Below are 17,861 nucleotides of genomic sequence, written 5' to 3'. Positions count from 1 at the left end.
AACTTGTTAGAGCTAATGGCCTTTGAAAAAGTGCCTGCAGTTTCCTCAATATAATCTTTGTGGATAGTTTCCTGTGTGTGTTGTTGGTTTCTTTGGGCCTCCATGGATGTTGTCATGTTCAGTGCCCTCAAGTTGATTCTCACTCCTAGGGGTCCTGTGCACAACGTGAGGAAACCCTGCCTGGGTCTGCACCACCATCCTCACTGTGGCTCTGGTCCAGCCCTTTGTAACAGACTCTGTATCAGTGCATTGGGTAAAGGGCTTCTTGTTTTTTGCTGACCCTCTCCTTTGCCAGGCATTATGCCCTTCTCCAAGGGTGGTCTCTCCTAAGAACATATCCACAGTGTGTGAAACAAAGCCTCATCATCCTGTCTTATAAGGAGTAATTCTCTCTGTACATCCTCAAAGACAGATCAATTGAGTATAAGGAGCCATAATAATTAATCTTAATATCCTCACCATGTAAGAAGAAACAAAAATAATGAATCAAAGTTGCTATTATTAATATAAGATCCTCTATTCTGTGCCATGGCTATATCCAAGTGAAATCACATAGGTTATAACAGTGCATAACCTCTTGTGAAACTCCAACATACTTAACACTGAAAGTCACTTGTTTTAATCCCAGTTTAAGAAATATAATTTCCTGGTCAGAGTGGAGTTTTTCTGAACCAAATTTAGACTGATTTCTTTTTCCTGTCTACTTTCTTGACCCCAAGAAACATTGCATTATAACTCAAAGAGTATGAATGAATATTTTTCCTGAGAGTGAAAGTTTTATACAGCCATGGTTCCTTTGTCTTTGGTGATGTGATACTATGCATGATGGAATATCAACATTAGGAATCAAGGTTGAGGGTAAAGAACCTGTACCTTTTACAAGACCACTTCAAACATGATCCACCTCCCATGATGTGTTCATAATGCACTGTACTAGCTAACATAAAAAGAAATAAAACGCCCAATGTATATAATTTACATTACAAAGGAAAAGCTATTAGCATAAAGATATATTTAGTGTGCATAGTCAGGAAACAAAGGGCAAAGTTGTATTTACCTTGATGTTGCATTTATAATGACGAGTATTGCCCTGAAACCCGATTCTATTCTAAGCAAACATTATTAGTGTGCATCTCTAAATGGTTGGAATTTAACATATAATATAGATTTCTTTCATTTCCACATCAGCATATAGGTGAGGGGTGAAGGAATGATCATGTATACATATTTCATTAAGAAGAAAAAGAATACTTGTTTATCATAATACCGTAGTTTATGCATGACAATTATCTATGGGTGTGTATATGTGTTTAAATAGGTGTGCCTGTATAAAGGATATACTTACAAGTTCATTAAAGTGACTATATTCTAAAAGGCTTTATTCACGTAATTTTCTAAGAATTTACTTCTTGAAGCATATTTTAAATTATACAATTATAAACAGTTTTGAACACTCCTATAATCGATTTTGATGACTTAATTGAATTGATTGCGTATGCCTTTTTCACTGTGATCAGCTAGCAATTCATCCAGTTATAAAAACATGTGCCCTGGGGTATTCATTTCATTTTAGGTTGTTATTATAACAAAAGGTGGTATTTTCCTCTAGAATAGAGATTCTAGAGAAATAATTTCAATGGTAAAGAAATGATTAATAAATAAATAAATCTAAGAGAGGAATAGACTAGAATGTCGGTGCCGGCAGGTTCAATGTAAGGTAGACATTGTGGAAAGTCTTAAAATGAGCACATATGCAATTTGAGTCATACCCAAATGGAGCACATATGCAATTTGAGTCATACCCATACTATCTGCAACTGAAGATGAATTCAGAAAATATAAAATCAGGTAAGGGCTAATTTTAAGCAGGAATTTTTAGTGTAATTAAAATTTGAACAGCTAAGCTAAAGTGTGAATTCATTTATAAACTACAGTATGAGGGTAATATTAAGCTATAGAAACAAAATCTAAATGTATTCTGTTCATGTCCACAAAAAGACAGAGCTACAAGATGTCAGTGACTCATCTGATATTGAAAGTAATCATAGTGTACTGTGCCCTCATAGTGTAGCGGTTATGCATTCGGCTATGATCCATGTAGCAAGCAGGTCAAAATCACCAGCATCTCCTTGGGAGAAAGAATGGGCTTTCTACTCCCATAAACAATTAGTCTTGAAAACCCAGAGTGGGTCGCCATGAGTCTACTTTGACCCCCAATAACTGTGAAAGAAGGTTAGAATGGAAATAGAAAATGAGTAAGGGCATGAAATATATTAGATAAACAGAAGGGTAGATCTTTTCTATAAATAAATATGCCAAATTTAAAACAGTAACAATAAACATAAGTGATGTGAAGATATTAGTTTTAATATTATGTCCTGGTGATGGTTTTTCTAAAGGCATTTTGACATTTTTGTTCCTTAGACTGTAAATCAGGGGATTCAGCATCAGTATGATCAATAGAGAGAACACAGAGGTCACTTTGTCGATATCCAGTGAATGATCTGTGCTGGGACGCAAATAAATGGAGATAAAGTGCCATGGTAGATGGTGACAACAATCAGGTGGGAGGCACAAGGACAACCCCTTCTTTCTTCCCTCAGCAGAGCCTGTCTTGAGGATAGCGGCTATAATGAAAACGTAGGAGAGAAGAACTGTGAGAAGGCAGATAGCTTCAACTAAACCAGCAAAGACCACCAGCACGATGTCAGGCACACGAGTATCTGTGCAGGACAAGGAGAGTGGGGAAATGTCACAAAAGAAATGGTTAATTTCTTTAGAGCAGAAAGAGAGATGGAAGGTGTTGGTGGTGTGAATAATAGGACTCCTGATGTCCCCCCAAAAGACTTCAATTGCAAGGTGGCAACCAATCTTCTTAGATAAAACAGCAAATCCTCTAAGTTACAAACAGTGGGCTGCATATAGCTATGGATCATAAGCCATGGCGGCCCAAAGGAAAGATTCTGTGTCAAGCAAAGAACAGAAAAAATATAGCTGTGTCGCACACCCATTGTAAGAAATGGTCTTCCTCTCAGAAAACAAATCCACAGGTAATTTGGGAGCACTAGAAGAAGGGTAGCAGGCTTATATGAAAGACAATATGTAGATCAAAAACTACGTAAGGGTGTGCAGAAGTGAACTGCTTGTGATTAAAAAGAATCATCCCAAGATTTCCCATCAGTGTCACAGAATGAATGGAAAAGAACACAACAGAAAGGAGACTCTGAAGTTCTGGGTGGTCACAGAAACCCAGGAGCAAGAACTCTGGCTTCACTCTGCCATTCGCTTCCCTCATCTTGCTTCAGTGCCTTGAGATTTCTGCAGCTGTGGCAGAGTAACGAGGCCAATGTTTCTAATAATCTTGTCTATCATAATGATGTTCATAATAACACTGGCAACAATAACATTAATAAAGTAATTAAGGCTAAATTTTAAAATAGAAAAGACATTGCAACCAGTATCTTTATAAGACTCATTCATATTTTGGTTACTCCAAAGTAATGCATAGGTTTTCACATATTTTACCTTTGGAATTCAGTACTTTCTAATTGCATTGCTAAATGTATCCTTTCATATCCCTTAAAGCTAGTCATTTCTTTAAGACCAGTTTCTAGACACTACCCTCAAGCAAGTTGATGACTCTAAGCTTGATCTTCACCCATATTTTTTAACTCTCTTCACTACATCCTATGCAAATAACAAAACTGAATACTTTTCCTCTGTCCAATCCACCCCATGCCTGATATCATTCTAATCTGTTTTCCCCTCTTATCATATCCATTGCAAAAGTCAATTGAGGAGCGGCTCCATGGGAAATCTTGTCAGATCCAATCTATGCTCTCTTCATTCACCATCTTCCAGCCATGAAGATTCCCTGTTATCCCTTTAGAGCCTACCTCCAGCAGGACCACTGCTGGTCTCTACTACGCATAATTGAATCTAAAAGAATGTTTCTATCTGTAAGATAAGGTTTTTCATACTTAGAACTTAGTTAGCAGACTCCTGTTTTAGTGTAAAGGAAATACTGCTCTGTAATTCAGGTAATTTCAGCCCTTTGCCAGAGAATAGTTTTCTTAATGTAGAACAATAACATTTTAGTAGACACTCACTCGTGTAGTGTGGTGCTACCATCAGGCAGTTCCTCGGGGTCTTTACATGTGAAATTTCTTTTTAAAATTTCTTTTCACATCCATTATTTTTAAAATCATTTTTGGGGGGCTCATACAACCCTTATCACATAATTTGTGTAATGCACACTTATACAATCATTGCCCTCATCATTCTCAAAATTCACCTTCTGCGTGGGTTCCTGGAATCAGCTCCTCATTTTCCTTTTTCCCTCCCCCTCCCTTCCCACTTCTCCCTCCCTCATGAATCCTTAATAATTTATAAATTATTATTTTATCCTATCTTATACTGCCCGGTGTCTCCCTTCACCCACCTCTCCTCTGCCCATCCCCCAGAGAGGAGGTTACATGTAGATCCCCCTTTCAGTTTCCCCCTTCTACCACCCCTTCCACAAGACCGCAAACAATGCCAACTCAAAACAACCATACATATTTTCCAGAGCTGTAAATATTAATCAGAGAAGATAGCCTTATCTTTCTCCCATTGGTCTGGAGGGTTTAAGCCACCAGCCTTGGGGATTAGTCCATTGATTACCTAATAGCGTCACCAGGGCTCAGGGCCCTGTCGGGTGAACCTTTGAAAGGCATTGTCAGGTGAATTTCTCAAAGAGTAGCATTAAAGCCATTTCAGTGCTGGAGGGTGGGTCAGTTGTAGAACAAAATCACTATGGGATTCTTGCTTCTCAAAGCCAACTCCACAAAGATGCTTCTCTAAAAAAGCCCAAAGACTAAAGCAAAACTCAAAAACCCACCATCATAGAGTCAATTCTGATTCAAAATGAGATTATAGAGTAATAATCTGGGGAGCAGAAAATCTCATCTTTTCCCAGAGGAGCTTTGGGAGGCTTTGAACCACAGGTCAGCAGCCCCATGTATAACCACTAAGCCACCAGTGCTCATCAATTTGCACCCATAATCTCAGTATCCTCCTGGTTTTGCTCTTTAACTGTTGGCAAACGAGCACATGACAGCACAGTAAGTGACAGCAAAGTAACCTGCTGGGGGTCTATCAGGATGTCTAATTTATACAGAATCTAACCTACAGATGTAGTTCAAGGAATCTTTATATTAATAAATTCATTACTCTTCAACCTCTTGAACTGTTTAATTATAGCCACAATCATTTCTGTTCTCTCAATAAGGACAAATTAAACACGATTTTGAAATGGGCTCAGCTCTGCACCTAACCATGCTATTGCCACTTTGATCTGGCCCTGATTTACAGATCTGAAGCTTGTAGACAATCAAGAGCAATGTAAATGAAAATTCTACAGAGATATAAAAATATTTTCCAGTCTAGAAGAAAATTATTTTCCTGCCCCCATTAAAAAGCCAGTTTTGAAGCTAATTTTATGTATGTATGTGCCACTCATGCAGATAAAAAATAAAAGGAAAATTCCTTAATATAATAAAAAATATATATGAAAAACGAACAGCCAATGTGGTAGTCAATGGAGAACAAATGAAAACAATACCACTGAAAAAGGGGGCCAGACAAGACCCTTAGGCCCCTAGACCCCACTTGTATTTCGCATCGCACTGGAGGTCCTACCTAAGAACATAAGGCAAAGAAAAGACATCAAAGGTATTTTTCTGGGCAAGGGAGAGGTGAAACTACCATTATTCTCAAATGATATGAGTTTACATAGAAAGTATCTGAAAAGCTCCAAAGCGGGAATGCTGGAAGCGATAGACGGATATGGCAGAGTGGCAGAACGCAAGGTCAACAAACAGAAATCTACCGGGCTGCAATATACATCAGACAAGACCACAGAAAGGGGGACAAAAAAGGTGGTTCCCTTCAAAAGAGCCAAGCACAAATTGAATATCTAGGGATATATCTGAATAAAAAAAAAAGATGAGGAAAACTATAGAACACTATTACAAGAAACCACGAGTGACCTCAACAAATAGAAGACTGTCCCATGCTCATGGATCTAAAGACTATACATAGTAAAGATGTCAGTTCTGTCCCAGGCACTAAATAAGCTTAATGCTTTCCCCATACAAGTATACAAATACCATCATACTTTCCAGAGAATTGGAAAAACTGATTACCAACTTTTTATGGAGATGGAAGAATCCCAGAATTAGCAGAACACTCCCAAAAAAGGACAAAGTTGGAGGGCTTGGTTTACCTGGCTTTAGCATCTATTATTCAGCCACAGAGGTCAAAACAGTGCAGAATTTTTTGATGACAGATACACAGACCAAGAGAAAAGAATTGAAAACCCAGAAAGAAAATCATAAGCATTCAGACAACTGATCTTTGATAAGGGTCCCCAAAAATATCAAATGGCTGAAAGTTGTCCCCTTCAACAAGTGGTTCTGGGAAAAATGGATATCTACCTACAGAAAAATGAAACAAGACTCTATTTTTTTAATTAGGGGCTCATACAACTCTTATCTCAGTCCATACATACATCAGTTGTGAAAAGCACATTTGTGCATTCATTGCCCTCATCATTCTCAAAACATTTGCTCTCCACTTAAGCCCCAGGCATCAGGTTCTCATTTTCCCCCTCCCTCCCCATCCCCCTCCTTCATTAACCCTTGATAATTTATAAATTATTAGTTTGTTATATTTTTCCCTGTCTGACGTCTCCCTTCACCCACTTTTCTGTTGTCCATCCCCCAAGGAGGATGTCACATGCAGATCCTTGTAATCAGTTCCCCGTTTCCAAGCCACCTCCCTCTACTTTCCCAGTATCGCCATTCACACCACTGGTCCTGAAGGGATCATCTTCCCTGGATTCCCTGTGTTTCCAGTTCCTATCTGTACCAGTGTACATCTTCTGGTCTAGCCAGACTTTCAAGGTAGAATTGGGATAATGATAGTGGGGGTGGGGTGGGGGAAAAGCATTTAGGAACTAAAAGAAATTTATAATTTTCATCGTTGCTACATCGCACGCTTACTGGCTCATCTCCTCCCCGAGACCCTTCTGTAAGGGGGTGTCCAGTGGCCTACAAATGGGCTTTGGGTCTCCACTCCACACTCCCCCGCTCATTCACTACGGTAAGATTTTTTGTTCTGATGATGCCTGATATCTGATCCCTTCGACACTTCATGATTACACCAACTGGTGTGCTTCTTCCATGTGAGCTTTGTGGCTTCTGAGCTAGATAGTTGATTGCTTACCTTCAAGCCTTTAAGACCCCAGATGCTACTCCATGCAAAAGAATAAACTCAAGATGTATCACAGACTTTGAGGTAAATCCCCAAAATATTAGGGCCATCAATGAGGGAACAGGGACAAACCTGAGAAATTTGGTGCAGGGAATACATAAGTTCTTGGAAATAGGGAAGAATAGGGGAGGCACAAATTGACAAGTGGGATATGCTGAAGATAAAACACATGTATAAATCAAAATATTCCACAAGAGAATAATAAGAGAGCTCACAGACTGGGAAAACATCTTTAGCAATGGCACATCACACAAATACCTTATTACTAAAATCTACAATACTCTGCTACCTTATAATAAGAAAAAAAATAAATTGCCCACTAAGGAGGTGGACAACGGACCTGAACAGAAGTTTTACAAGTACAGAAATCCAAACGGTCAATAAACATATGAGAAAATGTTCCTGATCATTATTCAAAAGAGAACTGCAAGTTAAAACCACTATGAGATACTACCTAATACCCTCAAAGCTAGCCCAATTCAAAACATCAGAAAGTAACAAGTGTTGGAAGGACTGGGGTTAGATAGAAATTCTTGTCCACAGCTGGTGGACTTGTGGTATGTGCAGCCACTATGGAAATCCATTTGGCAGTATCTAAAACAGATAAAAATTGAGTTATCATACAACTCAGCAATCCCACTCCTGGGCACATGCCCAGAAGACACAAGAAAGAAACTAGGGCCAGACATCTGTGCTCCAGCGTTCACTATGGTGAAGTTCACAATCGGAAGGAGTTAGAAACAACCCAAAATTCCATCAGCAAATTAAGGAATCAAAAACTGTGGTACATATATACAAGGGAAATTGTCTTCAGATTAAACATTATCATCTTTAATAATGAAAAAGGCTCTGCTCTTAATGCATCAAAATGTTCTTTGTTCAATTTTTCTCATGCATTAACTGAATTATTCTGGGAGCTATTGAGCACAAACTTCGTGCCTCCTGTACTTCTCAGTACTACATGTTTTATGTTCTATTCAGTAGTTTCCAAAATGATAAATCCTATAGTCTATTGTAAATGGCAAACTTCAAATATATAATTATTTAAATAATTCATAAGGAGTTTTAAAATATCATAAAATGAAAAGATGGGTGCTCTTAGTCTAAAGTGTGATGTTTGAATCTACTGTACAAAAAAAGGAAAACTTCTTTAAAATGTGGACATGTAGTTGATTATGTAAATGATGAATAGAGAAGTCAACTGGAGTAAAGGAAAATATTCTAGCAGGGATCATGAGGTATATGTGACTTTGACTCTTTTTTTATTAGGGGCTCATACAACTCTTATCACGATCCATACATATACATATTTCAATTGTATAAAACACATCCATACATTCTTTGCCCTAATCATTTTCAAAGCATTTGCTCTCCACTTAAGCCCTTTGCATCAGGTCCTCTTTTTTTTCCCTCCCTCTCTGCTCCCCCTTCCCTCGTGAGCCCTTGATAATTTATAGATTGTTACTTTGTCATATCTTGCCCTATCCAGAATCTCCCTTCCCCCCTTTCACTGCCGTCCATCTCCCAGGGAGGAGGTCATATGTGGATCCTTGTAATCAGTTCCCCCTTTCCAACCCACTCCATCCACTCTCCCAGCATCGCCCCTCACACCCCTGGTCCTGAAGGTATCATCCACCCTGGATTCCCTGTGCCTCCAGCTCCCATATGCACCAGTGTACAACCTGTGCCCTATCCAGTCTTGCAAGGTAGAATTAGGATCATGGTAGTTGGGGGGAGGAAGCATCCAGAATCTGGGAGAAGCTGAAGGTGCCAGAAATCTGGAGCTGAAGTAGCCTCGTGGAGACCACTACCTGTGCTGAGATGTTTATACCGCCACTGGATCCACAAGACTTTCTATTCACATGCCTATTATCTCTCTGAATTAGGCATCAGTGTTATGTGTTTTGTGAGTCTGAAGAGGACTTTATAGATTGCTATCAGACATATGGAATAATATTGAACATAGGGCTTGATCTGGACAGGGCTGGGATATTTTCTCATTATTCAATTGCTCTTGTACCTAATGCTCTTTTTTTATATACATATGAGTGTCTCTATGAATGTGTTTCTCTAGCCTATTCAGACTAACACAGGTACCCAAAAGAAACATCAACATATGTTACGTCACACAAGGGCATACCCCACACCAAAAAAACAAAACAAACTTAACGCCCTCCCCCCGCCCCGCAAAGATATGTATTGTTTTGGTTTGGTTTGGTTTTTTTAACAAAAAACCCTTATCACCTTCAAAGCAGTCTCCATTACACTTAACAAATTTGTCAAATCTGTGATTCCATCCTTGGAAACATTTTTCAAACTCATCTGTTTGGATGGTTGACAGCACCTAAATTATTTTTTTTCTTTCACATCTTCTACATTGTCAAATTGCTGTCCTTTCATGTCTCTCTGCATTTGTGGAAACAAAAAGAAGTTACACAGTGAGGTCAAGTGAATAGTATGGGTGGGGCAAGAGAGGCGTGCTGGTTTCTGGCCCAAACTGGTGGCTGCATGACTAGGTGAATTGTTGTGGTGGCAAAACCAGTCCCCAGTCCACCACAAATCAGGTCTATTTTGCCACACACTATTACACAACCTTTTAAAAACATCTAAATAGAAAGCTTAATTAACAGTCTGACCTGGTGGAACAAACTCCAAATGCACTATCCCCATCACATCAAAAAACAAATGAACATCATCTTCATCTTGATGAATATTTTTGGAGGTGAGGTGATGATGATGCCTTCCACTGGCTTGATTGATGCTTGCTTTCAGGGTCTTAAGAGTAGCACCATGTCTCATCACCACTAATGACATTCAGGAAAAGTGTGGGTTGCTTCGGAACTGTGTTTTCAAAGCACAATGTTTCCTCTTGATGCACTTTTACCTGGTCAGTCAGAACGTGAGTCACAAATTTCTATGCAACCCCTCTCATTCCCAAATCTTTCATTAAAATTTGCATAACAGAATCCTCTAGAGAAACAAAACCAGAATGCTAATAATGATACATAGATGATGATGATATATAGATAGATAACATAAGAAATAAACAGTAAATTAAATTATAAAGCAGTACAAATGGCTCAGTGTAACTCACTCCCGTGAGACAGTTGTGAGACACTGGCAGTCTTTCGAGTCTTGAGGGCCGCCGGGTAGTTAGACCTCAGTAGAGCCATTCAGGCTGTCCGGGCACAGGCAGCAAACAACAAGGCAGGTCACCAACAGTCAGACAGATGACAGGGTCCGACTGTCCCCAGCTCAAGAGATGTAAATTCCAATAGTGTGGCAAAGCAGGTCTTGAAGAAACCTCAAATTACAGCGACACAGCCCAGAGGTTAGGTGTCCCACAGGTAGTGTAGCTTACAAATTGAGCCACAGAATATGCACGGAAGCTGCACACTGGTCCAATGATCAAAGAGAAAGAGACAAGGAGGCGAGACTCACCAAGCCATTTATCTCTTCATCCATCAATTAATCCCAGATGTGTTAATTGGCCATGCTGGCATAATAAATGTTAACTATCTCAATCCACCCCTTCCAACTTGGCACCTGTACACACTTCTTCAGCCATATATAATTTCCAGACATTAATGAAATCACATTTATACTTAACATCAAAAATCTATCATAAATATAAGTGAAAATAAGCTGAGTCCAAATGTTTCTGATATATTATACATGAACAAAGGAAATATATTCAATAAGCACATATAAAGTGAATACGCTGACAATTAAAAACCTCATTTTTGCAATTGATCACATGGTCGTAGCTGAAGGTAGAAATACCTTCTTCTACCCATTCTGTATGACCTTGCTCTCAGGAAGCACCTCAGCAGCCTCTGTTTTTTGTTGCCTGGAGGGGTGACCAGACCTTCATTCCTGAGGGGTCTGGGTCATTATACTTCCTGTCAGGATTGGGTTGCTGTAACTTACCATTTGCTTTAATCACCGGGCATGGAAGCACTAAGAGTCGGCCTATGGGATCTCCTGGATTCCAGATATATTCTTCTTTACCTCCATTATGTAGCACCAGTCCAATTTCTCCTTGGTAATCAGTATCAATCACATCACTCAGTACAGTGACACCCTTCCTGACTTGTTGATTCAAAGGCATGAGAAGCCCAAAGTTGCCAGGGAGCATTCTCAGCTGCTAGTTCAGAGGAATCTTTGCTGTGTTTCCAGGTGGGAGAGTTCCTCACTTTGGGACCAGGACATCCAGGCCTGAGGAATACAGGGTTGCTAGGACAGGAAGCAACAATGCTGCAAGTGGATCACTAGGAGTAATAGTGAGTGGTGCCACTCCAGCTTCCACCCCTTGGTTCCTGGACCCATGAATTCTGGCTATTGGAGACACAGCACCATATATTGGCCCCTGGTTTAGAGCATAAACAGCTTCCTAGATATCATTGCCCCAGCCCTGCATGTTGTTGCCACCTAGTTGACAGCATAATTGTGTCTTTAGGAGCCCATTCCATCTTTTATCAAGCCATCAATTTCATGATGATGAGGAACATGATATGACCAGTGGATTCCATGGTCATTGGCCCATTGCCACATTGCTTTTGCTATGAAGTGAGTTCCTTGATCTGAAGCAATGCTATGTTAGATGCCATGCCAGTATAAGGCATTCAGTAACTTAACAAAAGGTAGTCTTGGCAGAAGCATTGCATGCAGGGAAGGCAAATCCATATCCAGGTAATTGTTATTGGCATGTTGGCTTCTAGATGGAGTTAGACTCTATAGTGATCTCCTGCTTGTGCTTAGTGGATATTGGTCTTCAGACAATAGTGAGTCGGCGAGGATCTTCCGTAGGGATGGGTGTCTTATGGCATATTCTTTGAGCTTTTTCTTGATCCTAGAAGACCCTTATCTCTCCTTTTATCTTAATAAATAAGTTGGCAGGGTAGAGGACTCTTGGCTAGGCATCTTTTTCTTTAAGGTTTTGGAATATGTTACACTACTCCCTCTTCCTTGCCATGGGTTCTGCTGATAGGTCTGAGCATATTCATACCTGAGTCCCTTTGTATGTGACAGCCTTCCTTATCTTGCTGCTCTTAAAATTTTCTCTTTTACTGCAAAGTTTGACATTTTAACTATTATCTGCCTCGCTGAGAACTTCTTGGGGTTTATTTTAATTGGTGTTTCTCTGCTTCCTCTCTGAGTGTCTGATTCTCATTCATTAAGGTGGGAAAGAGGCTCCAGAAAGTTCCTCACTAATTTTTCTGTTGATTTCTTTGTTGTGTCCTGTTCTGATAGACCCATTATTTGAAAATTGTTCCTCTTCATAGCATTTGTCATTGATCTCAGGATTTCATCTGCCTCTTTTATTACCTTATTTTGCTTTCTCTCTTATTTGCTGAAGTATGTCTGGCTGTCTTCAAGATCATTGATATGGTTCTCTGCCTCTTCTAGTCTCTTCATAATATTGGCGATCTTGTTTGTAGCTTCTGTTACCTTATCAGTTAGCTCCTGTATTTCCCTTTGGTTCATGCATTTCATCACCTCTGTCGAAGATTTAATCCCTTATATCACAGACTTCATATCCTCTATCATTGCGTCCTTATTCTGCGTTGTTTCGCTTAACTCCTATATTACTCAAAGCGACCTTCTGAAATTTTCATTTTGTGGCAGATCCACATCTAATTCTTTAAGGGCATGATTAGCTCTGCTCTTGTGTTTTGTCTTTCTGTTGTTTGTTGTTGTTCTTTGGAGTGTCGGTCTATGCTGCTGTTTATGTGACAGCATTGTAGAAGTGGGCACTATGTTTCTGGGAGACCAACGGACTTTAAGCTCTTTCTCTGTGTTACTGTTAAACGTGTTTTCGAGGGCTGCCTGTGGCCTAATATAGTAGTGGTTCAGAATTCTATGTAGAGAGGTTTCTATACCGATTCAGTGACTGATGATAGTGAGGAGCCTCAGTGACCGGAGTGAGGTTTGAGACAGTATGAATGTCACTGGGCAGAATTAGAATTAGCTCTCAGGTTACTATTTGAAACCTTGTTTTTTAATTTTTTAAAGGTGCCAGTAGAAGACAAATGTTGGGGAGGACTTACTGCCATGGAGAGGGTGCTGATAAAAAGTAGGAACCACCCCTGCCACTGGTGCAGGTTCCAGGGGAAAGCCTCTACAGGGTGGAGGTACATGTAAATGCTGGGGGAAGCTGTCAGCAGTGGGCAGGGAGTGCCACGTTTATATAGGACAGGCCTCTGCTGCTGTGGATGACATGTGGTAGGAGCTGTGGGTGCAACGCTAAGGCTGACGGGTGCAATCAGTGGTTCGTGGCCCATATTGTAGTCTGAGATATTGTGGCCAATGTGGCATGGGAAGCCCCATACCCCGGGTCACTTATGCCTTAGCCTCTGGAATCAGCTTGGATGTTTGGGGTGTATTCCTCTACACCAAGGATGCACTCTCAAGTGCTTTTTGTGGGCTGGGAATGCTGGGAAAGTGCTGAGCAGCGCTGCTGAGCAGGCAGGGTGCCAATCAGGTGGGTCATGCTGCCACGCAGTTAGACTGCACTGCTGAATGGCTTGTGATCTGTGCTCTGCAAGCTCTGCAGACACGGCCACCACAGGGGTGTTTGGGTCTCAGGTAATGCTGTGGATGGGCCCCACAGCTGAAGGTGACCTAACTTGGTACAGATAGACTTCAGTTAAGCTCCTGGGACCCTGGGTTAATGGATGGATATACCAGAACTTAGTGGCAGGCCTGCTGTCATGTAGAGAGAGGGAAACTATGGGAGAAGGGAATAGCTCCCCTTGGGGAGTGGTCCTGGGAGACAGTGGCTGTGTGGGTTTCCACAAGGCAGTTTTCAAGTTTCTGGCAAGAAGCTCAGGCTGGGGGATGGGTTGAGGCAATTTGTAGGAGGTGACTGTGGCAGCAGAGGCGTTCAGGAGCAACACAGCTGTGTCAGGATGGAAATCCCAGGGATCAAGTCATGGGTTACTTGGAGCTCTGGCATAAGCTAGATGTGTGAGAGGGTTGCCTCCTCCTGTAGCAGTACTTCATCTTTAAAAAATGAGTCAGAATATGGAAATCTTCCTGCTAACTGAAAGTATAGCAGTTCAAAATGATCAGCTGTTCTGTGGGAAAAGGTGAAGGATTTCTACCCCAGTAAAGACTACAGTCTTAGAAAATGTCAGGGGGCAGTTCTACCCTGACCTACAGGATGACTAAGAATCAACATTGACTTCATGGCCGTGAGTTTGGTTTGGTTTTATAATGCACTCATGGAGGCATTAATATTATACTTGGGCAATGATATTTGCCATTGAGGAGTGTGAAAAGTGTGTTCTATAAGAAAAAGAATGAAAGGTAACAGTAAGCATGGTCAACAGGATCAAAAGATTTTATTAACCTCTCCTTTTTTCCTTTTCTGTAGACTCCAGAAAGAAGTGGAAGATATGATCAGGCAACCTGAAAAAGTTACTACAGAAAAACATAAAATTTTTAAAATAATCCCCAGAAACCATACAGGGAGGCTATCATTACAATTAATTGAATTATCTAATTTATTGTGTACTTCCATTTATTGTCATTACAATTAACCCCCGATCTGTCTTTAATGCCCAGTGTGTTTTGTTCAGAACAAGATGATGTTATAGAAGTCATTCAGCAAATTAAAACATTCTTCTGATTGTGTAATATGTAACTGTCATTTGCAAGGAAGATAAACTAAATAGATGATGTGACTATAAATTATGAACTTGAGAAAATCTACTCGAGCCATTATTAAAAATTTTTGGTACAGATATTTGTAAAGTACAGTTTCATGACATTGTGTAGCTGCCTATAAGCACTGTAACAAAACAGTTTTGAGTAACCAAGATGATATAGTGGATAAAATAAATTCTAAAACTTTTCTCCAAATAGTCTTTCCCTATAAGATAATATAATCTTACGCATCTAACAGTTTTGACAGGGACATGATTTACAAAGAAAAAAGAAATGATAAGACAAACTTTGAGTCATGGGGGACCTTATAGCCTATTTGCTTCAAGTCCCTGAACTTTATTCAAGGCAGGTTTAATTACCCTTCCTGCATGTAGCCTGCAACACATGGCAGATTTACAAAAAAGGACAGGTTACTGTGATTTGAGGGTATACAAAGAAGCATTAACAGATCTGCCAACATATTTATGGACAGGAGGGGAGGACAAGGATGGCAATAGGAGATCACTGCTGAGTTTTCTAACTGCTGCTCCTGCAGCTTCGCCAGGGATCAGGAGGAAAAGTGTTTGTTTTATCTCAGGCAGAGAGTCAGGAAAAGCGCTGCTTCATCAGGTCCCGTGGTTGATCCACCAACATTGCCCACGGGCTTTGAACCATGGAAGGTGGTAGTCCTCCCTCATGTACCCAAGGATCAAACAACTGCAGCCCACATTTCCCCATATACCTGAAAACAATTGACCTTCAGTGTTAAGTATGTTGTAGTTGTACAAGAGGTTATACACTATTATAACTCATGAAATCTTACTTGGATTACTCATGGCAAAGAATAGTGGATCTTCTATTAATAATAACAACTTTGATTCATTATTATAGTTTCTTCTTACATAGAGAGAACATTAAGGTAAATTATTATGGCTCCGTATATTCAATTGATCTGTCTAGGAGGATGTACAGAGATAATTACTCCCTATAAGCCTGGATGAGAAGGCTTTGTTTCACTCACTGGATATGTTCTTAGGAGAGACAACGCTTGGAGAAGGCATAATGTCTGACAAAGGAGAGAGTCAGCAAAAAACAGGAAGCCCTTTACCCAATGCGCTGATACAGATTCTGTTACAATGGCCTGGACCAGAGCCACAGTGAGGATGGTGGTGCAGACCCGGGCAGGGTTTCCTCACGTTGTGCACAGGACCCCTAGGAGTGAGAATCAACTTGAGGGCACTGAACATGACAACATCCATGGAGGCCCAAAGAAACCAACAACACACACAGGAAACTATCCACAAAGATTATATTGAGGAAACTGCAGGCACTTTTTCAAAGGCCACTAGCTCTAACAAGTTTTAAATACATCTATATATTTTAATGTGACAGTTGTACATGTTTAGCCAGAAGATAATTTAGTGCTCACTGCTTTTTTGACGGCACCTTTCACATCCTTATTTCTCAGGCTGTAGATGAGTGGGTTTAACATAGGGATCACAACTGTGTAGAACACAGATGCCATTTTGTCCGTGTCCATTGAATAGCTCGAACTTGGTCGGAAATACATGAACAAGAGAGTACCATGGAATATAGCCACCGCGGTTAAGTGTGAGGCGCATGTCGAAAAGGCTTTGCGTCTCCCCTCAGCGGAGTTCATTCTAAGAATGGTTATTATAATATAGCTATAGGAGAGGAGGACCGTTACAATGCTGCACCCCACAACACACCCAATGAAAGTGAACATCACAATCTCATTAATGGATGTATCTGAGCAAGAGAGGGCTAGTAAGGGAGGGATGTCACAGAAAAAATGATTGATAACATTGGACTTGCAGAATGAAAGGCGAAATGTGCAGCATGTGTGGATTGCCGAATCCACCAACCCTACAATGTAAGCACCAGCCACTAGCCGGGTACAGACCCCCCCAGACATGGCAATTGTGTAAAGGAGTGGATTGCAAATAGCTACATAACGGTCATAGGCCATAGCAGCCAACATGAGACATTCCACATCAGCAAATGCCCCGAAAAAGTACATCTGGATGGCACACATGTTATATGGAATCCTCTTTGACTCAGATAAGAAGTCAGCCAGCATCTTGGGAGAGACAGTGGAGGAGTAGCAAACATCACAGAAGGACAGGCTGCTCAGGAAGTAGTACATGGGCGTGTGAAGTCTAGGGTCCACCTTGATCAGTAGGATCATCCCTAGATTTGCAATCACAGTGATGCCATACACCAGGAGAAACAGCACAAAGAGCCCCTGCTGCACATCTTTTCTGTCAGAAAATCCTAAAAATATGAAGTCAGTAAACAATGTGTGGTTCTCTGCAGCCATTGCTTAGATCCATGAAATTCCTGGCTCTGAAAGGAGGGAAAGGGAGGGGAAAATTAGCATCTGCTTACCGTACTCATGGTTTATCCCCAGGTCCTTTGTAACTTTTGTTTTTAATAATTAAAAATAAGTAAAGAAAGAATGTTAGGTTTGCTGGAATGGAACTGACTCGGGTAGTAAGATATTGAAAGAAGAGCAGATCTATGAAATTGCTATGGCGGAATTACCTTTTACATTTCTATAGCTTCACTTTCTTTTCTCTTTCTTTGATTTAACTGATCATATTTGAAGCTAATACATATATCACGCCTTTTTATAGTTCAATCACATCTAGCAGTGTTGTACAATTGCTACCACAATCAGTTTCTAAATATTCTTTTTCTTGCTTGGCTCTTTGACATAGTCTCTCTTTTCCCCACCTTCCACCAACACTTTATTCACCACCACTTCCACCACCACCACCACAATCACCACCCAAAACTCTATTCTATTTGCCATCTCCATAGATTTATCAATCCTGGTTCCATATACGCCCAAACAGAAAGACACATAACACAAT

At 40.4% G+C, this 17,861-nt stretch overlaps 1 protein-coding gene and 1 pseudogene across 1 annotated transcript; both read right to left on the bottom strand.

Annotated features, from left to right (window-relative positions):
- Positions 1-2,166: 2,166 nt before the first annotated feature.
- LOC142445715 (olfactory receptor 5AP2-like) lies at positions 2,167-3,322 on the bottom strand (annotated as a pseudogene).
- Positions 3,323-16,366: 13,044 nt separating this feature from the next.
- Positions 16,367-17,305, bottom strand: LOC142446470 (olfactory receptor-like protein OLF2). The gene has a single exon (XM_075548220.1). It carries the CDS (start codon positions 17,303-17,305, stop codon positions 16,367-16,369), a length of 939 nt encoding a protein of 312 aa, XP_075404335.1.
- Between the last annotated feature and the right edge of the window lie 556 nt (positions 17,306-17,861).

This window comes from Tenrec ecaudatus, chromosome 4 (genome assembly GCF_050624435.1).
Source record: "Tenrec ecaudatus isolate mTenEca1 chromosome 4, mTenEca1.hap1, whole genome shotgun sequence".
NCBI lineage: Eukaryota > Metazoa > Chordata > Mammalia > Afrosoricida > Tenrecidae > Tenrec > Tenrec ecaudatus.
This window is presented reverse-complemented; position numbering and strand designations above follow the sequence as displayed.